This window comes from Mustelus asterias, chromosome 23, assembly GCF_964213995.1.
Source record: "Mustelus asterias chromosome 23, sMusAst1.hap1.1, whole genome shotgun sequence".
In the NCBI taxonomy this organism is placed as follows: Eukaryota; Metazoa; Chordata; class Chondrichthyes; order Carcharhiniformes; family Triakidae; genus Mustelus; species Mustelus asterias.
The window spans coordinates 45,246,215-45,270,841 of NC_135823.1; the positions used below are offsets into that span (position 1 = coordinate 45,246,215).

The 24,627-nt window shown below is 44.5% G+C and overlaps 1 protein-coding gene across 1 annotated transcript in view; it reads left to right on the forward strand.

The window, feature by feature from the left end:
• Positions 1 to 18,974, forward strand: part of arhgdig (Rho GDP dissociation inhibitor (GDI) gamma) — a 67,989-nt gene extending 49,015 nt beyond the window's left edge. The window contains exons 4-6 of the mRNA XM_078239821.1: positions 13,467 to 13,540; positions 14,794 to 14,857; positions 17,189 to 18,974. Of these exons, the coding sequence (XP_078095947.1) occupies positions 13,467 to 13,540; positions 14,794 to 14,857; positions 17,189 to 17,388 (338 nt within the window). The 3' untranslated portion in view covers positions 17,389 to 18,974. The remainder of the gene's footprint in view (positions 1 to 13,466; positions 13,541 to 14,793; positions 14,858 to 17,188) is intronic.
• The last annotated feature ends 5,653 nt before the right edge of the window (positions 18,975 to 24,627 follow it).

Below are 24,627 nucleotides of genomic sequence, written 5' to 3' on the forward strand. Positions count from 1 at the left end.
ATGGTGCAAATAAACACCAGATTAGTCAATATTTGTCAAGAGAGAAAATAAATCCATGCTGTTAATAATAACTGGGACGGGAGAGAATTTTTGTATTACGGTCATTATTTTAACCAGGGAATGTGCAGATTTGTGGTAGATTACATTTTTATTACATTGCTTAATTTAAATGGAATATCTGAATGTCGGAATTCTACCTTCCCGCCTGCCACGGGAATCGGAGTGGGCGAGGAGTGGACCATGGGAAGGTCCATTGACTTTGGGTGGGATTTTACGGTTTCAGGACAAAAGAGGCCCTAAAATCCCGCCCGAACTGTGCAAGGTAGGGAGAGTGAGGCGGAATCTCAACCAGATACCTCTTTTAGAATCATAGAATCCCTCCAGAGCAGAAGGAGGCCTTGCGACCCATCGAGCCTGCACTGACAGCAATCCCACCTAGGCCCTATAGCCACAACCCTACGTATTTACCCTACTAATCCCCTGACACTAGAGTCATTTTAGCATGGGCAATCCACCTAACCTGCCCATCTTTGAACTGTGGGAGGAAACTGGAGCACCCGGAGGAAACCCATGCAGACACATGGAGATTGTGCAAACTCCACACAGACAGTAACCCAAGGCCGGAATCGAACTGACGTCCCTGGCGTTGTGAGGCAGCAGTGCTAACCACTGTGCCAACATGTTTTGGCTTATGTTAATGTCCATGTGGTTATTTGAAGGTGACTCACCTCTGGAAGTTGAGTGTTTTGGTTTTGGATGTTTTGTGGTTCTTTGCTGTTTTCTCTACTTCTGAGGCAGTCCCTCAGAGTCAAGGGTGACTTGCTCTCACAACAAAAATTAGTTCTCAGGTGACTGAGGAGTCCAGTGTGCAACCTACAGTCTCTGTCACAGGCGGGGCAGATGGTGGTTGGAGGAATGGGTGGGTGGGCTGCCTGGGTTGCCACGTGCTGCTTTTGCTGTTGACACTTAGCTTCAGCTTGCTCTTGCCGATGAAAACTCGAGCTGTTCAACTCCCTCCCGGATGCTTTTCCTCCACTTTGGGGCAATCTTGGGCCAGGCATTCCCACGTGTCAGTGGGGATGTTGTATTTTTTCAAGGAGGCTTTAAGGGTATCATTGAAGTGTTCCCTCTACTCTCCTGGGGCTCGCTTGCCGTGTCGAAGCTCCGAGTAGAGTGCTTGTTTCCAGAGTCTCGTGTCAGACATTTGGATGATGTGGCCCCGCCCAGAGGAGCTGATTGAGTGTGGTCAATGTTTCGATGTTGGGGATGTTAATCTGAATGAGAAACCTGATGTTGGTGAGCCTATCCTGCCAATGGATTTGCAGGATCTTGCGGAGGCAACGCTGATAGTATTTCTCCAGGGTTCTGAGGATCCTGCTGTATATAGTCCATGTCTCTGAGCCAGATCGGATGGGCATCACTACTGCTCTGTAGACCATGAGCTTGGTGCCGGGTCTCAGGTCCTGGTCTTCAAACACTCTTCATCAGGTGAATGAAGGCTATGAAGGCACATTGAAGGCAATGTGAATCTCGTTGTTGATGTCTGCACTGGTTGAAAGCAAGCTCCCAAGGTATGGAAAGAGGTCCATGCTGTCCAAGGCCTCAAGGATTTTGATAGCTAGGGGGCAGTGCAATGTGGGGTGGTGGTGGTGGTTTGGGGTGGGGGGCGGGGGGTGGGGGGGTGGCGGGGGTGCAGTTTGATAGAGGACCTTTGTCTTGTGGATGTTTAGTGTAAGGCTCATCCTCTCGTACACTTTGGTGAAGGCGTGGATAATGGCCTGGAGCTCCATCTCCGAGTCTGCACAGGCGCAAGCATTATCTGCATACTGCACTTCAATGATAAGGGATGGGACAACCTTAGATCTGGCCTGCCGGCAGTGAAGGTTGGACAGGTTCCCATTTGTTCTGTAGTTTAAGCTCCACTCCAGGGGAAGCTTGCTGAGGGCAAGGTGGAACATTGCAGCAAGAGGTGATACTGTGGCACAGTGGTTGGCACTGCTGCCTCACAGCGTCAGGGACCCGGGTTCAATTCCAGCCTTGGATGACTGTGTGGAGTTTCTCCCTGTGTCTGCGTGGGTTTCCTCCGGGTGCTCCGGTTTCCTCCCACAGTCCAAAGATGTGCAGGTTAGGTGGATTAGCCATGCAAAATTGCGCCTTAGTGTCCAAAGAGGTGTAGGTTAGGTGGATTAGCCATGGTAAATGCACATGGTTATGGGGACAGGGTAGAGGGATGGGGTTGGGTGGGATTTTCTGTCAGAGAGTTGGTGCAGACTCAATGAGCCAAATGCCCTCGTTCTGCACTGTAGGGATTGTGTGGCTCTAAGGAAGATTGAGAAGGATGTCAGTATGATGACACAGCCTTGTTTGACCCCAGTCTGAATGTGAATTGTGTCTGTAATGGATCCATTCATCAGGAACATGACTTTCATGTGATCATGGAGCAAGCGGAAGATGGTGACAAAAGTTTGGGGACAGCTGAACAGAATAGGACTTTCCATATTCAAAGGCCTTCGTAGGGTCAAAGAAGGCCATGTATGAGGGTTGGTGGGTCTCGCTTAGGGCCATGATGCCAATGTGGAAATGCCTGAGATCCTGGGCAATGATATCAAGACGCCATTCCAGCCTGTCACTGTTCGAGTTGTACATGAGGGCCCTGACTTTCCCGAACTTCATTCTAAGGATGGAAGATGCCTGTGTGCGAGTTCTTTAATGTCAGTTGGCCATTGCACACTCGTGACCATATTGGCCTGATGGAGCAAGGATTTGGTCCAGTGGCAAGGGGTCCAAGACAACTGGAGACCAGGCTCCGCTGTATGGGCATAGGACATCCAAACACACTTACTCCAACCATCCTTTCTCTTTCCCACGGGATCTCTCTCCCTGGCATTCATGCAGTGCAGTGGAGGTCTCATGAGGGTGGCACTGACCTCTCGCCGTGAGTGGGTCGGCACGGTGGCACAGTGGTTAACACTGCTGCCTCACAGCGCCAGGGACCTGGGTTCAATTTTAGCCTCAGGTCACTGTCTGTGTGGAATTTGCATGTTCTCCCCGTATCTGCGTGGGTTCCTCCGGGTGCCCCGGTTTCCTCCTACACTCCAAAGATGTGCAGGTTAGGTTGATTGACCATGGTAAATTTCCCCTTAGTGACAGGGGGCTAGCAGGGTAAATATACAGGGTTACGGGGATAGAGCCTGGGTGGGACTTTTGTCGGTGCAGGCTCAATGGGCCGAATGGCCTCCTTCTGCACTGTAGGGATTCTATGATCCTATGAATGGCTCCATTGTTTCTCTCTCACTCTTCTAGATGGTGGTTACTGCCTCCTGGGTCTGTTGCTATATACAGGCAGGAAGACCAGATGACCTTGTGATCCAGTTCTGCCTGTGGTATGCATACTGTGGTTGTAGTGCCTTTAGGTCTACAATATGATGGAGAGATGGAGCAGAGAATGCAGAGACAAGGAGATCTCTGCATATGAATCCCGCACAGGATTTTTGAGAGCACTTCTCACTTGAGAGCGCATTTGGTGGGGAGAAGGGTAAGGGGAGGGTTGCAAAGGACAACTTCCCTATATTACCATGGATCTACCATCCCCTACCATTTCTTGATTCTGAGACACCCCATCACAACATGCCCTGGTCAACATTATCCATCAACAAAATCCAGGATGTTACTGATTGTATTGTGCTTGAGTGATATGCCTGCCATACCTTTATGGCTGGAAGTATGTGGAGGCAGCAAGAGATAAGGTTGGCATCATTGGAAGGTGTGTGAGGGTGAGGTGGATACTAGGCATGAATCCTGATTGCCAGAGGGTGCCGCTGGGTGAGTGATGAGGGTGTGATGCATTGAGCAATGTGAAGTGTGATGGTGTGATGACTATGAGATGTCCTATGAAGATGTACACTCTGACCTTGATGACCAGCATAAAATCATTAAACTTCTTCCTCTGCTGATGTCAGGTCATTGTTGCCAGAATTTGGAAGTTGACCTCAGGTCATATGCTCTTGTTCCCTCCGGAGAATAGCCCTTGAAGGCCTTCTGTGCCCCACAACCACCACCCAACACAAACATGACGTCTCTCCTCCTGTTCACCTCCATGGCCCAGGCCTCTAATGCCACATTTGTGAACTGAGGAGGCCTGGCCTGAATTTTTATGGGAATGGAATGGGTCTCCACCTTAGTCAAAATGGTGTCAGGGCCTTGATTCTGGAAGTCCCACACAGAATTCCCAAAACCTCATTTACCCCATGGGGGAAATTGGGGCGCGGGTTGTAGTTTGTACAGCTGTGGTTCACAGAAGTAGCTGCACATGTAAAAGTGTAGCTGCCTTCAAGCTGGTCCAAATTTCTGGGGTGGTGTGTCCAAACATGAATTCTGGCCTTTACACCATCCAGGAACACGTCTGGGAGAGGTAAGGTGCCCTTTGGGAGGCAACAAGTGCCCATTGGGTCTTGCATGTGTGTAAAAATTGGAGAAACTCATTGGAATTGTTAAGCTGTCAACGCTTTTAAATCCCCTGCCCTATAAATTTTAATAGAGTCTGCAACTAAAGAAAAAAGGGCCACACATTTTTGTTAAGGGGGCATAGGATAGCATGGAGGGGACGTAGGACTGTGAGGATGTGTGTGTGCAGCATGAGGTGGCATGAGTTGGTATAGATGAGGCATGGGGAGTCTATGGGAGTGAGAGGTTGTGAGAAGTGAGGAATATAGGTTTTTTTTTGTTCTTTTTCTTACACATCCTGGAGCAGGTCTTTCAGAGAGCAACCCTACCCCCCCTGACCCCCACCCTGGCCTCCCCCCCCCCCCTTCATACCACCAACCTATGGCTGCTGCCATACTGTTTCCAGGGGTTACAGGCCCAACTCCCATTCACACCTGCCCCTCCCCCAAATGAAAATGAGAACATCGAGGGAATTTCTTCCCGAAACAGGTTTGTGGAGTTGGGAATTCTCCCAATTCTGCACTCCCAACTTGGAGGCAAAAATCCAGACTCCTGTCTCTGCCCGGGTGCTCCATTTCCCTTTGAAGCAGCCATTACAATCAGCAGCAACCTCCCTTGATTCGGTGCAGCTTCCTTCTAAGAGGAACAGACTGCCTTTAAGAGCTGGAGGCGACCACATGCATGCTGCTCGGGCCCTCCTGTTGTGCAGACAGCCAGCCAGAAGCAGTGGTGGTGCTGGGCGGCACACAGAAATCATGGCAATGAGGAGGCCTTGTCTCAACCTGCATGCAGAGTTTGGCTATCAGTTTCTGCTCGGCGATTCTGGATTGTCGTGTGTCGTGAAGGCCGCCTTGGAGAACGTTTACCCAAAGATCGGAGGCCGAATGCTCTTGACTGCTGAATGTTCCCCAACAGGAAGGGAACATTTCTGCCTGGTCATGCGGTGTCCGTTCATCCGTTGTCGTGGCGTCTGCATGGTCTCGCCGATGTACCATGCCTGGGGACATTCTTTCCAACAGGTTTATTTGGTAGCAAAAGCCACTAGCTTTCGGAGCACTGCTCCTTTGTCAGGGAAGTGGGAGTTCTGTTCACAAACAGGGCATATAAAGACACAAACTCAATTTACAAAATAATGGTTGGAATGCGAGTCTTTACAGGTAATCAAGTCTTAAAGGTACAGGCAATGTGAGTGGAGAGAGCGTTAAGCACAGGTTAAAGAGATGTGTATTGTCTCCAGACAGGACAGTTAGTGAGATTTTGCAAGCCCAGGCAAGTCGTGGGGGTTACAGGTAGTGTGACATGAACCCAAGAGGTTGAGGCTATCCTCATGTGTGCGGAATTTAGCTGTCAGTCTCTGCTCAGCGACTCTGCGCTGTCGTGTGTCGTGAAGGCCGCCTTGGAGTACGCTTACCCGAAGATCAGAGGCCGAATGCCCGTGACCGCTGAAGTGTTCCCCAACAGGAAGAGAACACTCTTGTCCGGTAATTGTCGAGCGGTGTTCATTCATCTGTTGTTGTAGCGTCTGCATGGTCTCCCCAATGTACCATGCCTCGGGACATCCTTTCCTGCAGCGTATCAGGTAGATAACGTTGGCCAAGTTGCAAGAGTATGTACCGTGCACCTGGTGGATGGTATTCTCACGTGAGGTGATGGCATCCATGTCGATGATCCGGCACGTCTTGCAGAGGTTGCTGTGGCAGGGTTGTGTGGTGTCGTGGTCACTGTTCTCCTGAAGGCTGGGTAGTTTGCTGCGGACAATGGTCTGTTTGAGGTTGTGCGGTTGTTTGAAGGCAAGAAGTGGGGGTCTGGGGATGGCCTTGGCAAGATGTTCGTCTTCATCGATGACATGTTGAAGGCTCCGGACTGTTGGACTTTAACCTGGTGTTGTGAGACTTCTTACTGTGTTTACCCCAGTCCAACGCCGACACCTCCACATCATGACATTCTTGCCTCCAGCGTATGAGGTAGGCAACACTAAGGTGGCCTTCAAGACACACGACAACGCAGAATCGCCGAGCAGAAACTGATAGCCAAGTTCCGCACACATGAGGACGGCCTCAACCGGGATCTTGGATTCATGTCACACTACCTGTAACCCCCATCATTTGGCCTGGGCTTGCAAAATCCTACTAACTGTCTTGGCTTGAGACAATTCACACCTCTTTAACCTGTGATTATCCCTCTCTCCATTCGCATTGTCTGTATCTGCAGGGACTTGATTACCTGTAAAGATTCGTATTCCAACCATTATCTTGCAATTGAGTCTCTGTCCATATATGCCGTGTTTGTGAACCCAACCCTCCACTCACCTGATGAAGGAGCAGTGCTCCGAAAGCTCATGATACCAAATAAACCTGTTGGACTTTAACCTGGTGTTGTGAGACTTCTTACTGTGCCCACCCCAGTCCAACGCCGGCATCTCCATATCAGCATGCATGGTCAGATTGTGAACCAAGACTCCCATGCCTGAAAATGGTAAAGTCAAATCATTTCCCCTTAATATTTTTGAAGAGCGAAATGTGCAAAATTGTAAGTAAAGCTTTCTTATCTGATACATGAACCCTTAGATCAATTTTAATGGGTAAGGAGGTGTTGCATAACACTGAACATGTTGAGTTTAATAGTATAAGGATATTTGGTTTGTCTGTTTCAAGCATCAGATTTACATCCAGTGCAATAACCTGTGTGAAAATACTGGGAGGCTAACAGATTAGACACTCAGGAGCAGGCTGAAATAATAGCCTCAAAATCAAAGGGAAATTGTATCTCAAATCTGTCTTTAAATACAAGACATTTCTGTTGGGTTTTCTGGATTGTACCCTTGTTCTTTCACAGTTGAAAGATGTGATTATGGCAAGTGGATATTCTGGTTTCCATATTGAGCACTTCCGAATGATTGTAGGATGAATTCCCCCTGTCTGGCTCTCTCTAAACCGCAATTCATAAAAGGTATTCCCGCAAAATGTTCCAGCTTATCATAGACTCTCAGGGGCGAATTTTACCGTCTCGCCTGCCATGGGAATCGGAGCGACCCCATGGGGTGGATCATGGAACGGTACGTTGTCCTCAGGCAGGATTTTACGGTTTCGGGATGAGCACGGCTGTAAAATCCCGCCAAGTCACAGAGCAATACAGCACGGAAACAGGCCTTTCAGCCCAACCGGTCCATGCAGACCATGGTGCCCTCCCAGCTGGTCCCAATTGCCTGCGTTTGGCCCATATCCCTCTAATCCATTCCCGTCCATGTACTTATCCAAACTCTTGTCAAATCGTATTTAAAGAATTACTAGTAACTGGCATGATTATCCAGTCAGGGCAAAGTTGAGCAGGTCATTTCACTGCTGCATGTCTTAATTAACAATTATGAATGGGCAAGGTTATTCCACTTGGCCAGCTAACTGAGGCACATTCAAAGCCAGGGTCCAGAGGAAGGAGAGCGAGCCTGTGATCCATTGTCACCCAGTGCCTCCCATTTATACATTTAGTGGAGCTGGTACATACTCTGCCGGTTTAGTGATCACTTTAGGAAGTATGTCATCGTCTGGAATGAGGTTGGTGCTATCGAGGGAGAAACCTGCATTTAATCTCTCGGTGATAATGAAATGCTTCCACTGCGCAGCTCTGAGAATCAATTGCTGGTAATAAAAACATGTCTTCCTGCACTCAAACCTAACCAGTTCAATATAATTGTTTTTGTTATACTAACTGAATATGTAACTGCTTCAATATTTATCCCGTTCAACTATTGAGCTCAGCCAAATCAAGCTGTCAGGTTTTATTTTGGAGTTTGTCAAAATTTAATTGAATATAATGTCAGCACGGGTAAATGTTGTGCACTAATATGGATTAAACTTTGAACTGCTTCTTAAGTAGAGCATTGCCTTTACCTCTTTATCCATTCCCAATTATAGTTATTTTCAACCTAATGCTAACCAGGGTGTTAAAGATGTGTGTGAGTCTGTTTTCATGCCGATTTGGATGATATGCTCTTTATTTTTAACCAGTATCTGTCATTTTGAGTTGTCGATTCCCATTATCCTTTGGTTCTTTTCTACTTTTTTGCTGGTGTTTCTGTTTTTTCTCCAACGAGTCGAAATTGTTTCTCTTTACTTACCCTGCCTATTCCCCTTGATACCTCGAAAACTTTGATCAAATCACCTCTTAATCTTCCAAATTCCAGTAAATACAAATAACCGGTTTGGTTAACCTCTTCTTGTAATTTAACCCTGGAGTCTTGATATAATCCTGGTAAATATCTTCACTGCCTCCAAGTCCAATATATATAATATAGAATATATATTTATATTGGGAGGGGAGGCGGTGGTGCAGTGGCATTATTGCTGGACTAGTAATCCAGAGACCCAGGGTAATGCCCTGGGGACCCAGGTTCAAATCCCACCACGGCAAATGATGAAATTTGAATTCAGTAAAAATCTGGAATTAAGAATCTACTGATGACCATGAAACCATTGTTGATTGTCAGGAAAAACCCATCTGGTTCATTAATGTCCTTTAGGGAAGGGAATCTGCCGTCCTTACCTGGTCTGGCCTACATGTGACTCCAGAGCCACTGCAATGTGGTTGACTCTCAACTGCGCTTGGGCAACTAGGATTGGGCAATAAATTCTGGCCAGCCAGTGATGCCCATGTCCCATGAATTAATATAAAAAAATATTCTTTTCAAGATGTGGTCTGACCATGGCTTTGTTACACCTGAAACTTGGCTTCTATCTCCTTGTATTCGATTCTTCTGAATTGGTGATTCATAAACCTTTTTGTCCGCGAGCTATTTAGGTGGGACAAAAGACCCTGTGGACTTCCTACCCCACCCACTTTCACTTGTCTTGGCAATGCATCTCAGCAGAATTAATGGGTAGAATGGCACTGCATCTGATGAAACATCAATGAGGTGGAATCTGGTTTCAGGCTGCAGCTTCAGTCTCGTGTCAGGCTTCATGTTCAAACAGTTCAGCCACAGGTGGCACAGTGGCTAGCACTGCCTTCTCACACCGCCAGGGTCCTGGGTTCAATTCCGGCCTTGGATGACTGTGAGGAGTTTGCACATTCTCCCCGTGTTTGCATAGGTTTTCCTCCAGGTGCTCTGGTTTCCTCCCACACACCAAAAATGGATGAGGTGGATTGGCCATACTAAATTGCCCCTTAGTGTCCAAAGATGTATAGGTTAAGGAGGGTTAGCCATGGTGAATGTGTGTGGTTATGGGGATAGGGTGGGTGAGGGACAGGCCTGGGTAAGATGCTCTGCCAGAGAGTAGGTGCAAACTATGGTAGTTCCTCTTATTTGTTTTCAACCCCACATGTGCCAAAAATCCTACCTCACAGTTGTATGTTGTAACAGGAACTAAATTCTGCTGAGAAACCTTTATTGTTGGTGCTGGCACTTATGGAGACTCATGCTGCCCACATGAGAGCTGGTCTGGTTGTGTGGCACCACTCGAGATGGTGCAGATGAGGATTCGGACCTGCTCTCTCATCTGGCCTTGGTCATGACGATGTGTGTAAAGGAGTTGCATTCACACTGACCCTCATAGCACCTGGCGGACTCTTGTGGACCACACCTTGTGAACCACTCCTGAGGATATGATGAGTAATGGGGAAAGTTAAAATAAAAACATGAAATGCTGGAAATACACAGTGGCCTGAATTTTCCGTCAGGTGGGCACACACACTCGGCGGGCCTGGAAGCAGGTGCAAAACATGTTTCTGGCCGCAGTCAGCCCCTGAACATGATTTTATGCTGGTTGGCCAATTAATGGGTAGCTAGCATGAAATGCACACTGGGAAAGGCTCAGCGCTGCCACGGAGAGCAGGAAGAGGGCAGGTAGGACATATTGAAGGGTGCTTAGCAAAGTTTCGGAAATAGGGACATTGGCTAGGATTTTTACTCTTGCATTTAAATCCCCTCAAGCACTTAATCCTTCCAAAAACATACCTATTCATAACCTCACATCAAAGACTGCCAATCATTTAATAATCTCTTAGAGTTGTCAATCAAACTTACAGTCCACACCCTCCCAGACCACAATGATGATCATAGGTTGTGGAAAGCTGTCAAATTTTAGTAATCATGGAACCATAGAATCCCTACAGTGCAGAATGAGGCCATTTGGTCCATTGAGCCTGCACCAACCACAATTCCATTCCCCGTAACCCCATGTATTTATCCTGCCAATCCCCCTGATACTAAGGGGAAATTTATTATGGCCAATCAACCTAACTCGCACATCATTGGACTGTGGAAGGAAACCGGAGCACCCGGAGAAAACCCATGCAGACACAGGGAGAATGTGCAGACTCTGCACAGACAGTGACCCTAGGCTGGGATTTTAAAGATAGTAATTAGGGTTATGTGAAGAAACATTAATTGAAACTGCTAAATCAGATTTTTGCCACCTTGCCACCAGCAACTGATAGTTCCACAGACCTTATCCACTCTTCAAGAGAATTAACTTCTTTTAAAGATTCGCAACTTCCACAATGCGTGATAAGGCCTTTGCTCCAGTGAAAATAGGGTCTACCTGAACTCTGTGTTGAGTTAATGGCCCTGCTGAATCTGGGTTTCCCACATCACACCCTGCCGGCCTTTTCCCCCATCCACCCCACGCACCCCCCGGCCACCCTCCCCACCCCACAACCTTGGTGAAAAACGGTTCTGTCAGAATTAAGGGCGGGAATTTTGGATCTGGGATCCATCCACCATTTTGGAAATGCTGTGGAGTCTCCAAGACACTGCAAAAATCCAGGCCAATGAATGTAAAAGCAGATAAGTTATGCTGAACCTTTCTAAAGCTCTGGTTAGGCCACAACTTGAGTGCTGCATCCAGCCCTGGTTACGACATTTGACAACGAGCTCTCGAAGGTGCAGAGGAGATTTGTCAAAATAATTCGAATGATGGGGCTCCTCGCTGCTAGGTAAGTTCGGAGAAGCGGGCTTGCTTTCCTTGGAACAAAGGGGATCGAGGGGCAATTTTAATGTAAGAGATTTTGATGGGTTTGGATTAGATATTCCATAATAAAGGGAACAGTTTTGGGAAAGAAATGCAGGGAATGTGAGGAAGATTTTTTACTCAATGAGTGATAACGGCCTGGAACATGCTGTCCATTAGGGTGATGGACTCGGGGACAATCAATCATTTCAAAAATAAATTGGATGGGGATTTGAAGGAACAGGGGTTACAGGAATAGAACAGGGGAATGGTACTGACTGGTTTTCTCTACAGTGAGTTGATGGATGAATCGTTCTGTGCCCTTCCTGTCGGTGGGATCTTCCAGTCCCACCAAAGGTGACCCCCCCACTCCCCCCCCCACCCCCCCTCCCCCCCCACTCCCCCCCACCATTCCCACCACCCCCCCAACACCCCTCCAAAGCAGGTTCCCCAACAGCAGGACAGGCAAGCCATGCAGAATGCTATAGACACTGGCGGGACTGGAAGATTCCAGCAGCCTCTGCTGCTGGAGAACACACTGTGGGGGCACTGGAAAACCCACCCTGTGATTTTTATTTAAAGGAAGCATTCAATTAGCCTTTTTGATTTGTTTCTTTGTCTGTTCGTGGCACGGTCTATGTCCCTGCTCCACCAATTCTCTTTGGACCTCCACATCTTCAAGTCTTTTCCCCAATTGGTCTATCAGCACTCCAAGTGCCTTCTGGGCAGTAAAATGCTGCGAATTCCCCAAACACTAAACAATTGTGTAGTTCAGTTTTGAAACTGGGTTTGTGTTCCAAAACACCTGCATCTCTCCTGACATTTCTGCTGTTGTAGGCTTTTCTCTGAAAGTGATAAAGTTCCATTTGATTACTACATGCCCTTCACTGTGGCAGTATTGACGAAATGAAGTGCATTTCTGTTTGGATACTTGATATTCGAACAGCACAAAGAAATATTTATTCTGGTGTTATTGTGAAAATAATGCAAGTCCCAGACATTTGTCACATTTTTAAACGCAGGGACAAATTAGTTCTTAGAAAATGGCCGCCATAAAAACATCTATATCATGAATTCAGTCCTTCTCACTTTGTTTAAGCTGCTGAGTTTTCCTGAGATTCAGGAAAGCCAAATGCACATAGTTGAAAATTGCATCTTTGTGAAGGCAGCCTCATTATAATATTTATATGGCAAACCCATTTCCAGACACAGTTTGGATGCCAACCCAACATCTCGCCACCGTTAAAACTGGAAGTTCAAGTTTGAGGTGTATTGAGTTCCTTTTTCAAATTTCTTGCGTTTCACCCATGACCCCCAATCAGCCAAATTCAGCTCTCTCTTGGGTACTCTACCAAAACCTTTCATCATTTTAAACACCTTTATTCAGTCACCCAATAGACTTGGCTTTTCAAGAGAAAGGAGACCTGGTCTCTTTATCCTTTCCTAGCAAGTTTAACTTTGCATTTCTGGTCGTGGTCTTGTAAATCGCTTTTGTACTCTCTCCAGTGCCCCTCTATCCTTTCTATAATATGGTGGCTATAATTGTACGCAGTACTTCAACTGTGGCCGAACTGAGGTATTTAAAGGTAAAGTTTTTTAAAAAGTTTATTGATTAATGTCACAAGTAGGCTTACATTAACACTGCAATGAAGTTACTGTGAAAATCCCCTAGTCGCCACACTCCAGCACCTGAAATCATAGAATCATAGAAACCCTACAGTGTATTTAGCTAACTTTTCAATTCTCGCCTATTGGATAGAAATCGTAGTTCTTTGGTTTTTACATTTACGTTACATTAACTTGAGTCACAACTTTTAGTAATTTATGTATTTTTACTCTCCAAGATCCTTTGCTCCTATATCTTGTACTGTGCAATTAATAAGACACTTCCTTACTTTTCTTAACAAAATATAATATCCCACACTTACCTGTGCTGAAATTCATTTGCCAATTAAATTACCATTTTGTTTGTTTATTAATGTCTCCTTGTAATTTGTTGCGGTCTTGTTTAATATTCATTCTCTCCCCCATCATAAGCAATAAGGTATGAATTGGTCTGTTATACAATTTATTTTCCAGGTGACCTGGTAGCTCTAAAGAAGATCTTTGTGCTGAAGGAAGGTGTAGAATACAGATTGAAACTTAACTTTAAAGTAAGAAATGTTATAATGCCATGTTGTGCATTGTTATATTCTGGCTCGCTCCCACAGCTTGCATATACAATAAAGATTACGAGGTCTAATGGTCATTTGAACCTTGATTATATTAATGCTTTAATATTGCTTCCTGGCATTTTAACACTTACGGTATTTATTCATTATTTTATGTGTGAATTTTGTTGTCCCATTCAGTTTTGTATTACCTGCTGCTGAGCATCAACCTATTTGTGTGCTGCATGTGCTTCATATTTACTGATCATCCCACCAGAAGATTAATGAGAATGAAACTTGCTTTTGGCAACAGCATTTAACAGACTGATTCATTGTTGCCTGGTTTGTACTATTTATGAAGACTAATTTCACTCAAGTGATTCTGATATTACTTCAGAGCTCTAATATTTTGTATCAGCACATTCTTTCGACACAACATATATTCTGCAAAAACGTAGGAACACCTCTTTATTTAAGGCAATGTTTGCATTTGAACAAACGCATCTGCCTGCAAGTTTACTCCTTTCCCCTTTCACTAGTTCACTTTGTTGTTTTAATGCAAGTTCATCCATATGATTCATAATACAAGATTTTTATGAGCAGCTGCGTTTCTATAAAAAAATGTTATGTGAGGTTGCATTGGAGCAATGATACTCAGTCTTTGACCAGGACCACAATCCCATGCTTAAGCCTTGCTTAAGGGTCATACTCTGAAATGCTGGAACATTTTGCAACAAAGGTTTTCAAGCACTTCTGTGTAAACGTTTATGCGCTCCCAGGGACCTGGGACAGATTGGTGTCCAACTTACGGTCATCTTGCACACTCCTGATATCGGCCAGATTGCTCTGGGCAAAATGGAAGCCAAATGGTTTGCCACAGGAGGGTGAGAAAAATAGAGAACACAAACAATTGCATTTTAATCGTATCCTTTCACTTGTTGCATAGAAACTTGGCTAACCTGGTCTACTGATAGACCTTGCCATCTTTTGTTGGAGAATCAGTAAAGGAAAGAACACAGTAGCTCTCAGTTGTGTTAACATCCTATAGCCAGACAGGATGTTTCCGAGAGGTACACGGAGCTGCAAATCTACTCAGAATTGAAAGGGAGATGGGTTGGGATTCAGCCACTGCTATATAATGAATGTAACTGTATACGTTTAATGAGGTTAAGATATGGCTGTAAAATGTAATCCATTTTAGTGCATTGATAATGGTGAAATTTAAGATTCAAATAGCCTATTGATTTCTCTTTTAGGTTAACAGGGAAATTGTTTCAGGCTTAAAGTATGTCCATTATACATGCAAGGGCCGTTTGCAGGGTGAGTTGCAAGATATGGTATGCATTTTAATATCCTAAATTGTTCATCTAAAACCCATAAAGTCATCCTCATCTTTGTTCGAAAGTAAGGAGAGATAGTCCGGTTTGTCTACGCAGTATATGCATATCCTTGGGACTGCTTCTACGAACATATGAATTAAGAGCAGGATAGGCCACTTGGTCCTTTGAGCCTGCACTGCCATTCAATAAGATGATGGCAGATCTAATTTTCACCTCAGCTTCACATCCCTGCCTACCCCTGATATCTTCTGACTGACCCCCCCAGCCACCACAACCCCTTGCCTATCAAGAATCTATTGACTTCTGCCTTAAAGATAGTCAAAGACTAGCTCAACCACATTTTAAGGAAGAGAATTCAAAAGTCTCACAAACCTCTGAGTTTTTTTTTACTCATCTCAGTCGCAAATGGGTGACCCCTTATTTTTAAAAAGTGGGCCCTAGTTCAAGATACTCTCACAAGACGAAAAACCCTCTCCACATCCACCCTGTCAAGTCCCGTCAGGATCCTACATGTTTCAATCAAGTCACTTCTTACTCTTTTAAACTCCAATGGATACAAGCCTGGCCTGTCCAACCTTCTCTCAAAAGACAATCCACCCATTCCAGATATTTATCCACTAAATCTCTGAATTACTTTCAATGCATTTAGAGATTTCCTTAAATAAGGAGACCAGTACTATAAAAAAAGCTCCAGATGTGGTCTCACCAATGCCCTGTATAACTGAAGCATAACGGCTGGAATTTTACCTCCCCGATTTCGGGGCAGGCGAGGCTTGCAGAACAGAATTCTCCATTGGCCTCAGGCGGGATTTTACAAGCCTCGCCTGAGCGAGGTTGTAAAATCCCGGCCAACATCTCTCCTTTTGTATTCAATTCCCTTCACAATAAACAATTAGATTTGCTGATACTTGCTACACCTGCATACTAACATTTTGCAATTCGTGCACTAGGGCACCCAGATCCCTCTGCATCCCTGAGCTCTGAAATCTCTCACCATTTGGATAATACGCTTCTGTTTTATTTGGCCTGCCAAAATGGACAGCTTTCGCACTTTCCCACATTCCACGAGAATTCGCCAATGTTGTATGCCCGCTGCCAGTGAGAATGGAGAATTCGGCGCTCAGCCAAATCTCCACTCACAGCGGCGGGACTGGAGAATCCAAGCCATGGATAAGGTCAGAGAATTCCGGCCTTAGTCCTATGATGGGAGAATTCCGCCCATATTCTACATTTGTCAGATCTTTGCCCACTCACCTAACCTACCCATATCCTTTTGTAGCCTCCTTATGTCCTCTTCGCAACTCACTTTCCTACCTATCTTTGTGTCATGACTATAATCGTTTGTGCCACTTCAGGTTCAATGGTACTTTATTTCTTCACAAGTCGCAGAAATGCTAAAGAGCTGGTCTTTTCATGCTTCGTGATAGAGTTTCATGCACTGTGCTGCCTGATTTTTATCTTACATGAAGCAAATAGTACATTTATAAAAGAATATTATTTCAATAACAAACTTATGCCCCTTAATGAAAGATCTCTGGGTAGGTCTCTTAGATATTTCCCATATCTAATCGGTACTTCTCTTTTTTTTGTGAATAATGATTAATGCAAAGGCAAGTGCTTAATCTTTGCTCGGTACTAAAGATGCTATTTTTCACGGGCAATAACCCTACTGGAGCAAAATAAATCTCATGTTTCTGCACCGTGATTTTATTTGCATATATTATTCGCAAGGAAAATGAAAGTTACGACTCCACATCAAGTTACTTGAAAATTATGTTCACTGAACCATGAGCCCTGAAGGCAGCCATATAACCCATTGTACCTATCCTGTACCATTGTTAGTCATAGGGTTAAAGCTGCATGTTCTGATGGTGGATGTCACTGAGGAATTACTTGAATTGGTTGGAAATATTGCAAATTCTTCTTACCTAAATCTTCATATCTTATCCGTGGGCGGCATGGTGGCACAGTGATTAGCACTGCTGCCTTACAGTGTCGGGGAGCCGGGTTTAATTCTGGCCTCGGGTGACTGTGTGGAGTTTGCACATTCTTCCCGTGTTAACGTGGGTTTCCTCCGGGTGCTCTGGTTTCCTCCCAAAGTTCAAAGATGTGCAGGTTAGGTTAATTGGCCATGCTCAATTGCCCCTTATTGTCAGGGGGATTAGCAGGGTAAACACGTGGGGTTACGGGGATAGGGCTTGGGTGGGATTGTTGTCGGTGCAGGCTCGATGGACCGAATGGCCTCTTTCTGCACTATAGGGATTCTATAATTTTGTAAATATTAATTGTATTCATTCATTATTTCAAACAGCGAGTAAGGACACCTACATGGTTGGCAGCTACGGCCCTAGAGCAGATGAGTACGAGTTTATAAGCCCAATTGAAGAAGCACCCAAAGGAATGATGGTAAGGGGCATGTACACCATGAAGTCCCATATCACAGATGATGACAAGAGTGACCACCTGCACTGGGAGTGGAAGCTCAATATAAAGAAAGATTGGAAGGACTAGGACCTGGCTCACTTTAAAATAAGATAGAAACCAGTAGTCAGAAGGATTACTGTCCTTTGGTACCAAAGTTACTTTAAGGCTTTTTAATTACTGTTCCTAATTGTGTACATCATTAAATGTGCAAAAGTAACTATTTGTCTGCAAAACCTGTTGTTTTTAGTACAAGTGCTTTAGGTGTGTTCTGATGTTTTTATGGGTGATATGAAGATCTATATCAAAACACTGACTATTCAGAAATGACTACATGTAAACATTGGATATGAGAAAGAATAAATTGTTTTGAATGGTTAAAAATATACTATGTAACAGCGTTCAAAATGTGAATAGAAAACACGTGAAATGGAACACTGGATATGCTGCTATACTTTGCATTCAGTCACATGTTCTACAGTACAAGACCATAAGATAGAGGAGTAGAATTAGGCCATTCGGCCCATCGAGTTTGTTCCGCCATTCAATCATGCCTGATAAGCTTCTCTGCTTCTCCACAAAACTTTATCAGATGTAAAGCTGAAATAAAAAAGAAAATGCTGAACGTGTGCTGCAAGTTAATTGGCATCTAAAAAAAGGGAATCCATGTTAACGCTTCAGAAGCGATACTTCATCAGAACTGCAGATATATACTGCCCTGAATTCCCTTATTTTTGGCTCCCATGGGTTGAATCTTACTTCCATGTGAAAAGCCATCTGAAATGTGGTTTTAAAAAAAGAAATAGGTCAGTAATATTTTAAACATTAAATGATGGAAACAACTTTCTGGTCCATTTGCAACACAAAGTTAAATAATTAATATGAATAGTCACTACGAAAGTGTACATTTAACATCTTTACCATTAACTACAGTGGTTACACTTCCAAAGTATTTATTGGTTGTAAGCTCTTTGGGACACGCTGAAGTTGTGAAAGATGCTATATAAATGCTTCTTTCTGTCTTTTCTTTCTTTAAGATATTCACGTTAAAACTCTACTTTATCACATCATAACAGTAGTTCTGAATGCAGGAATATTTGCTAATGACAGACATTCTTCGCATCTAGAAATCTTAGTGATTTGTACGACCAAAACATGCTTTACTTTTCTCTGTTTCACTCCGATGATTTTTGCTTAAGGTGCAAATTGAAATGTTAATGCATTGTTGTGATTTTTTAAAATCTTTCTAATTTTGCCTTCCACAAAGCCTACCCCCATTCAGATAGCTCTTTTGTGATTATTGTGGTGAAGGCAGCATGTTCAATAGTATGAAAATGTATGTTAAAGTGCACAGGAGTGAACCATGATGGAGTGAATCTAATTCACTTTTCAGCTTTCGCTATTGTGTCCCTCTCTGTGAGAATCAAGTATGTTACTTACAAATATGCACATTCCTGTTGATCTCTTTCATTTCAGAGCTGTTTGTGGCATTTTTTAGCAAGAATCTGAAAATGTAATGAGGTCCAGGTCTCTTGCTAATTGCAGTTCAAGGTTTCATTGTGCTATCAAAACCTGTTTTACTCAGTTACATACATGCTGTCTTCTTGTGAGGTTATTATTTTCTGTAACCTGTATCTAAAGAGATGATGCTTCAAATAAAGGTTGGGCATGAACAGAACTCCAAAACTGATCTTTTTCTTTGTTTGATAACTATCAAAAGCACGTACTCTTATTATATATTGGTTTAAAAAAAAAACTAATCTCTGGCCAAAGCTCATTTTTAAGAAATCCTCATTCGTTTTACCTTGGCAAAGAACGTTGGCGAGATCTAGTCCAGTGATGCTTTGTCCATCGTGATCTGTTGCACACAATGTAATTTTTAAATCTCAGGGGTCAATGGTCACTTCTGGTAGCTGATGGAAGACAGGTCACAGCAGATTCATCTTGTCTTTTTTGCACAGTCTCATCGTTTTCACATTGACTTCACCCATCTGTTAATCGCATATAGGTAAACTCTTGGGCTGGATTTAGTGAAACTCTCCGGAATGGGAATGATGGTTGAGAATCGGACAGGAGTACCCACCCCCTCCAATTCCTTACATTGGGAAAACTGTCCCCAATTAAGTTGGAGTGGAAAATGCCTCACGTGGGAATCCCGCTTGATGGCGATGATGGCTCAGGGATTTAATGGGACTTGCATGGGTCTCCTGTGCCTCCCAAAGGACATCCACCAATCTTGTCTGGTTTGCCTCCAGCCATGTAGTGGGAGGATCCATCACTCACAGGCACTCAATGTCTGTTCAAGGGACGTGAGATCAGGAAGGGGAGGGTGCTAAAAGCCACCCCCTCTGCCTTTGCTTCTGACCCCATGCACACCAACCCCCTGCTCCCCAGCGAATCCCTATCTGTGAGCCCCATCCTGCCCCACTCAGCACAGACCTGGTGTCAATTCTAGACCTCAGAGCAATACAGGCAGAAGCTCCTGGCCTCTGATTACCTAGCAGCTCTTGGGGTTGGCATTTCCGCCCTGCGGAGTCCCTAATCATAAGGTTAGTAGTCTGTGCTGCCCTGTTAAGTGCATGAATGCCCTTAAATTGCATCTGGCCTCTCAACCAGAATGAAGGCAGGGCTCCCACCAGTTTCCCAACCGATGTTGGGGGCAGGGAGGGGGGTTCCCGTTGCTGGAACAAAATTCCACCTCTTGCTTTTGAAAGAAACTAATCTTGCTGTTTAATTTTCAACTGAGAATGGGGAGGAAATATTTACCCCAAATCAGATACATAAGATTCTAAATTCTTTAAGTGCATCTTTATCAAAATCACTGTGTTGTGGGGGGATTCTCCGGTCATTAATGTCAGCGGGATTCACTGGTACCGCTGGCAGCACATCTCCTCCTGCAGGTTTTGCGATGTCATGGAGTGACATCAATGGGTAATGCCATTGACAGCAGCGGGGACCAGAGAATCGCACCGCCAGCGAACAGTGCGCCACCTCCTGCCACCCAAAAAACGCGCGGCAGGGAGGCCGGAGAACTCCCCCTTCTGTCTCCAGACACTGCAAATTGGCTGTCTGCATGTGCACACTGGTCCACACAGATATCACTCTGCTCAGTCAGGGACAAGTTAATGTCATGGTTACACACAGGATATGATTCTGGTACAAGATGGTGGGCCAGAATACATTTTGCACTGAGTAATTGAGACAGACTTGGTTCATAATTTTATATTTGAATGTGAGTGTTTGCAGTATAAGTTCATTCAATTTGAAATTGTGAAAAAGACAAACACTTTGAAAAGGAGTTACCGTATAAGCGTGAACAACATGTAGCAAATGACCGCAAATTGAACATCTAAGTATATCAATGACACAGCTTTAAACTCTGTCGGTCTCTGCCGCCCACACTCACTGCCACCCAACTCCCCCTATCCCCACACCCACTCCAGATTCAGATCAGTGTGGGTGCTGTCAAAGGTTCAGTCTAAGAATCAGTAGAACAGTAAAGATAGTGGATAAACACTGGAACTGCGCATGCAGCAAGCACAGCCTTTCAAAATATATGTATCATTCAATTCCACAAAATAAGCTTTCAGTATTTTTTTTAACTATTTATTTTGAAAAAGATAAAATTCAGGATAATAAATGCAGAATTAATGCATTACACATAAATTTAACTAAGGAGCTTTTAAAGTCAATTTATATTGTCGATTTAAAAACTTGTTTTTTTATATGTATATTTTACTGACCTGAAGTTGGGCACTGTGGGCATAAATTAAAAAATCCGAAGGGACACAAAACTTAGGAATTCAGCAAAAAATGGGTAAGATTGTAATAGATTGAAGGAGGACACAAATAAACTGGCAAAATGGAAAGACTGCGTCAGATGAAATTTCATACAGAAAAGTGTGGAATGATGTATTTTGGAAAGAAGAATGAACTGTGTCACTAATGCCCTTCTGTGAAGAGACGCTGCCATCCCTATTCCATTCATAGAATCCTACAGTGCAGAAGGAGGCCATTTGGCCCATCGAGGCTGCACCAACCACAATCCCACCCAGGCCCTATCCTCAGAACTCCAGGCATTTACCTTAGATAGTCTCCCTGGCACTAAGGGGAAATTTAGCACGGCCAATACACCTAACCTGCACATCTTTGGACTGTGGGAGGAAACCGCAGCACCCGGAGAGAACCCACGAAGACACAGGGAGACTCCGCACAGACAATGAGCCGAGGCCGGGAATCGAGCCTGGGTCCCTGGCCAGTTATGCTGGAAATACAGGGATCAGCAATAACTGCAACTTTGTAAGTGTCGTTCATATTCCTAGCAAAAGAAAAATGGAATAGCAGTAATCGGCATATATTTTATTCAGTTTGAAATGTTCAGTACTTATATTTACAAATGATAGTGAAATATATTTGAACAGGTGTCTGTTGTGACCACTTTCACTTTGTTAGCTATGAAGATGGTGGTGTGGATTTTCCTCAAAAGTGGTGCCCTTTTCATTCAAGAAATATTCAAGATGGGTTATTTGGCAATGAGCCATCAGTCACTATTTGCAGAGAGGCCTCTGTGGACATCCTGGTCATAATGGTTACTGGTAAAGTCCAACTTTGTGTGATATTCTAGGGTTGGATAATATATGTGAGCTCTAGAAGAAGCTTATCTATGCAGATAGAAGGTGGCCAAAGGGGAATTCGTCTGAAATATTGTGAGTTTACAGATTTGAATCCATGCATGGAGGGAATATTAGCTGCAGCACTAACATAGAATGAGCTGAAGGCATGACAAAAGATGGTGGAGGTGATAAGCAGGGGTATTGCCAGCCCCAGTTTGTAGACTAGTCGGGGGGGGGGGGGGGGGGGAGTTTTCCCGTCACGCCCAACACGGGAATCGTAGCAGCGGGGGAGGCAGACCATGCAAAGGTCCGTTGGCCCCGGTCGGGATTTCTGGTTTTGGGGCGAGTGCGGTCGGAAAATCCCACCCCAGTTGTTGATTCCCGTGTATTAGATGTGGAGACTTTGTAAGTGGCTGCCTGCTGCTGACACTGAACAGAGAGAGGTCAGTTAGTCTTGACCATGAGGAGGAAGATAAATTGCCACATAATAGACGTGTTAGTGAAACTGAAGCCACAGGATTAAAGGGGCAATGGCAACATGGATATGAAATTGGCTAAGAGACAGAAAATAGAGAGTCGTGGTCAACAGTTGTCTTCCAGACTGGATCAAAGTATAGAGTGGCGTCGCACTCCCAAGAGGCCACTATTAGAGCTATTTGCTTTTTATTTCCATATTAATAAACTGGACTTGAAGGCAGATGACACAAAACTTGTAGTTTATATTAACAAGAATAGTAACAGACTTCAAGGGACAGAGACAGACTGGCAAAATGGAAAAACACATGGAAGATTAAATTTAATGCAGACAAGAATGAAGTTGTATATTTTTGGAGGAAGAATGAGGGGAGACCATATCATCTAAGTGGTAACATTTAGAGGAAGGGTTGGAATGGGAAGAGAGAGACCTAGTGGTTGACATACACAAATCTCGAAGGTGGCACGGCAAGTTTCTCGAGTGGTTTGAAAAAGCATATGGGGCTCCAGGATTTATAAGAAGAGACATGAGTTGGATCTTCATGAAGGATTTGGGAAGATGGAGCTAGGGCACATCTAGACTCGGCAGACCCGCTCCCCCTAAAAAAGCCCCCATCCACCATATTTTTGTTCAGGGGAAGGAGGTGTGATGGAGTCAGCAACAGAGGAGGGTGGATGGAGAGGCCAGCAGGCTAGAAAGCACGTCTCCATTTACTGGGACATTGGCCCAGTCAGAATGTCAGGTCCTCAAACCCTCACTCCTCACACCCTCCCCCTTGTAGTTAAACGTACATGTCCCTTCATATCCGTTCCATGCAACCCATGTGATCTCCATAATAGCTACTCATCCAGTATCCATTATGGGCAGACCTCAGGAGCCATGGAATTCCCACAGTGCAGAAGGAGGCCATTCAGCCCATCAAGTCTGCATCGACTGTCCAACAGAACATGGCACCCAGGCCCTATTCCTGTAATCCCATTTATTTACTCTGCTAATCCCCCTAACCTACACATTTTGGGACACTAAGAGGCAATTTTGCATGGCCAATCCACCTAGCCTGCACATCTTTAGCCTGTGGGAGGAAACCAGTGTGCCTCAGGGTCAATATACGGTGAAGGGAGTCTTTAATAATATGCTAATGTATGGAAATGCGTTACAATCAGGTTCATGTCCATTGTGGGCATGAACCTGATTATGTCGCAGTCGAGGGATGGTGAAAATCAGGAGTCACAATCTCGCCAGCAAATTTCGTGAATTCCAGGGTTCACCGAATCATAAGCCCCCACTGCCATTCCAGTGGACAGTGAGTGTGGGCTCAAGATTGTCCCCATCGCATTTTTTGGAGAGGTGACTAAATGTAGTGGACAGGGGAATGTCTATGGATGTTGTTTATATGGACTTCCAGAAGGCATTTGATAAAGTCCCATATAAGAGACTGTTAACTAAGGTAGGAGAGCCCATGGAATTGAGGGAAAATTACTGACATGGCTGGGAAAATGGTTGAGTGGTAGGAGTCAGAAAGTAGGGATAATGGATAGGTACTCAAATTGGCAGGATGTGACTAGTGATGTACCCAAGGATCTGTGCTGGGGCCTCAATTGTTCACATTATTTATCAATGACTTGGATAATGACATAGAAAGTTGTACATCTAAATTTGCTGATTGTTGTGGGAAATGTACCACTGAGTCAGGCTTGAAGGTTTCAAGAATACAGTTTTATTTTAGCGAAGCTTCATGGAGAAAAGGCACTAACAAGCAGCAAACCTTCTCTCAATGAGACAATAGGAGCGGTCCATCTTTATACCCTTTACACAATAGATGGACCGGACATCTAGCCATTATCACATCGTTGAAAACAAGTAGGTGATCGACCGTTAACACATCGTTATAGACAAATACAGACAGATACAGACATAAGCATGTTAACATCGCATTGTTCTATGAATGGATACATTTCCTATGTCAGTGGCTATCAATAGTTTTAGTTTCAGTCTATTCATATCGTAATTTACAGTAATTGGTTTTCCTGCAGTTATGTATTCCCGATACCACCTGTAGCTAAACTCTTTACCCAACCCTATTGTCCTTATCCGAAAGAGTGCCTCAAGCCCTGGCTGGCTTCCTGCAGGATCTGATTTCTGCATGTCTAACTTTAAATAGCTGTCTGTCCTTTATGTTTTAATCTCAGGTGTCTGTCTGTACTAAAAGTCAGTGCCTGTTTAATGTCTCTTTCCCAGGTG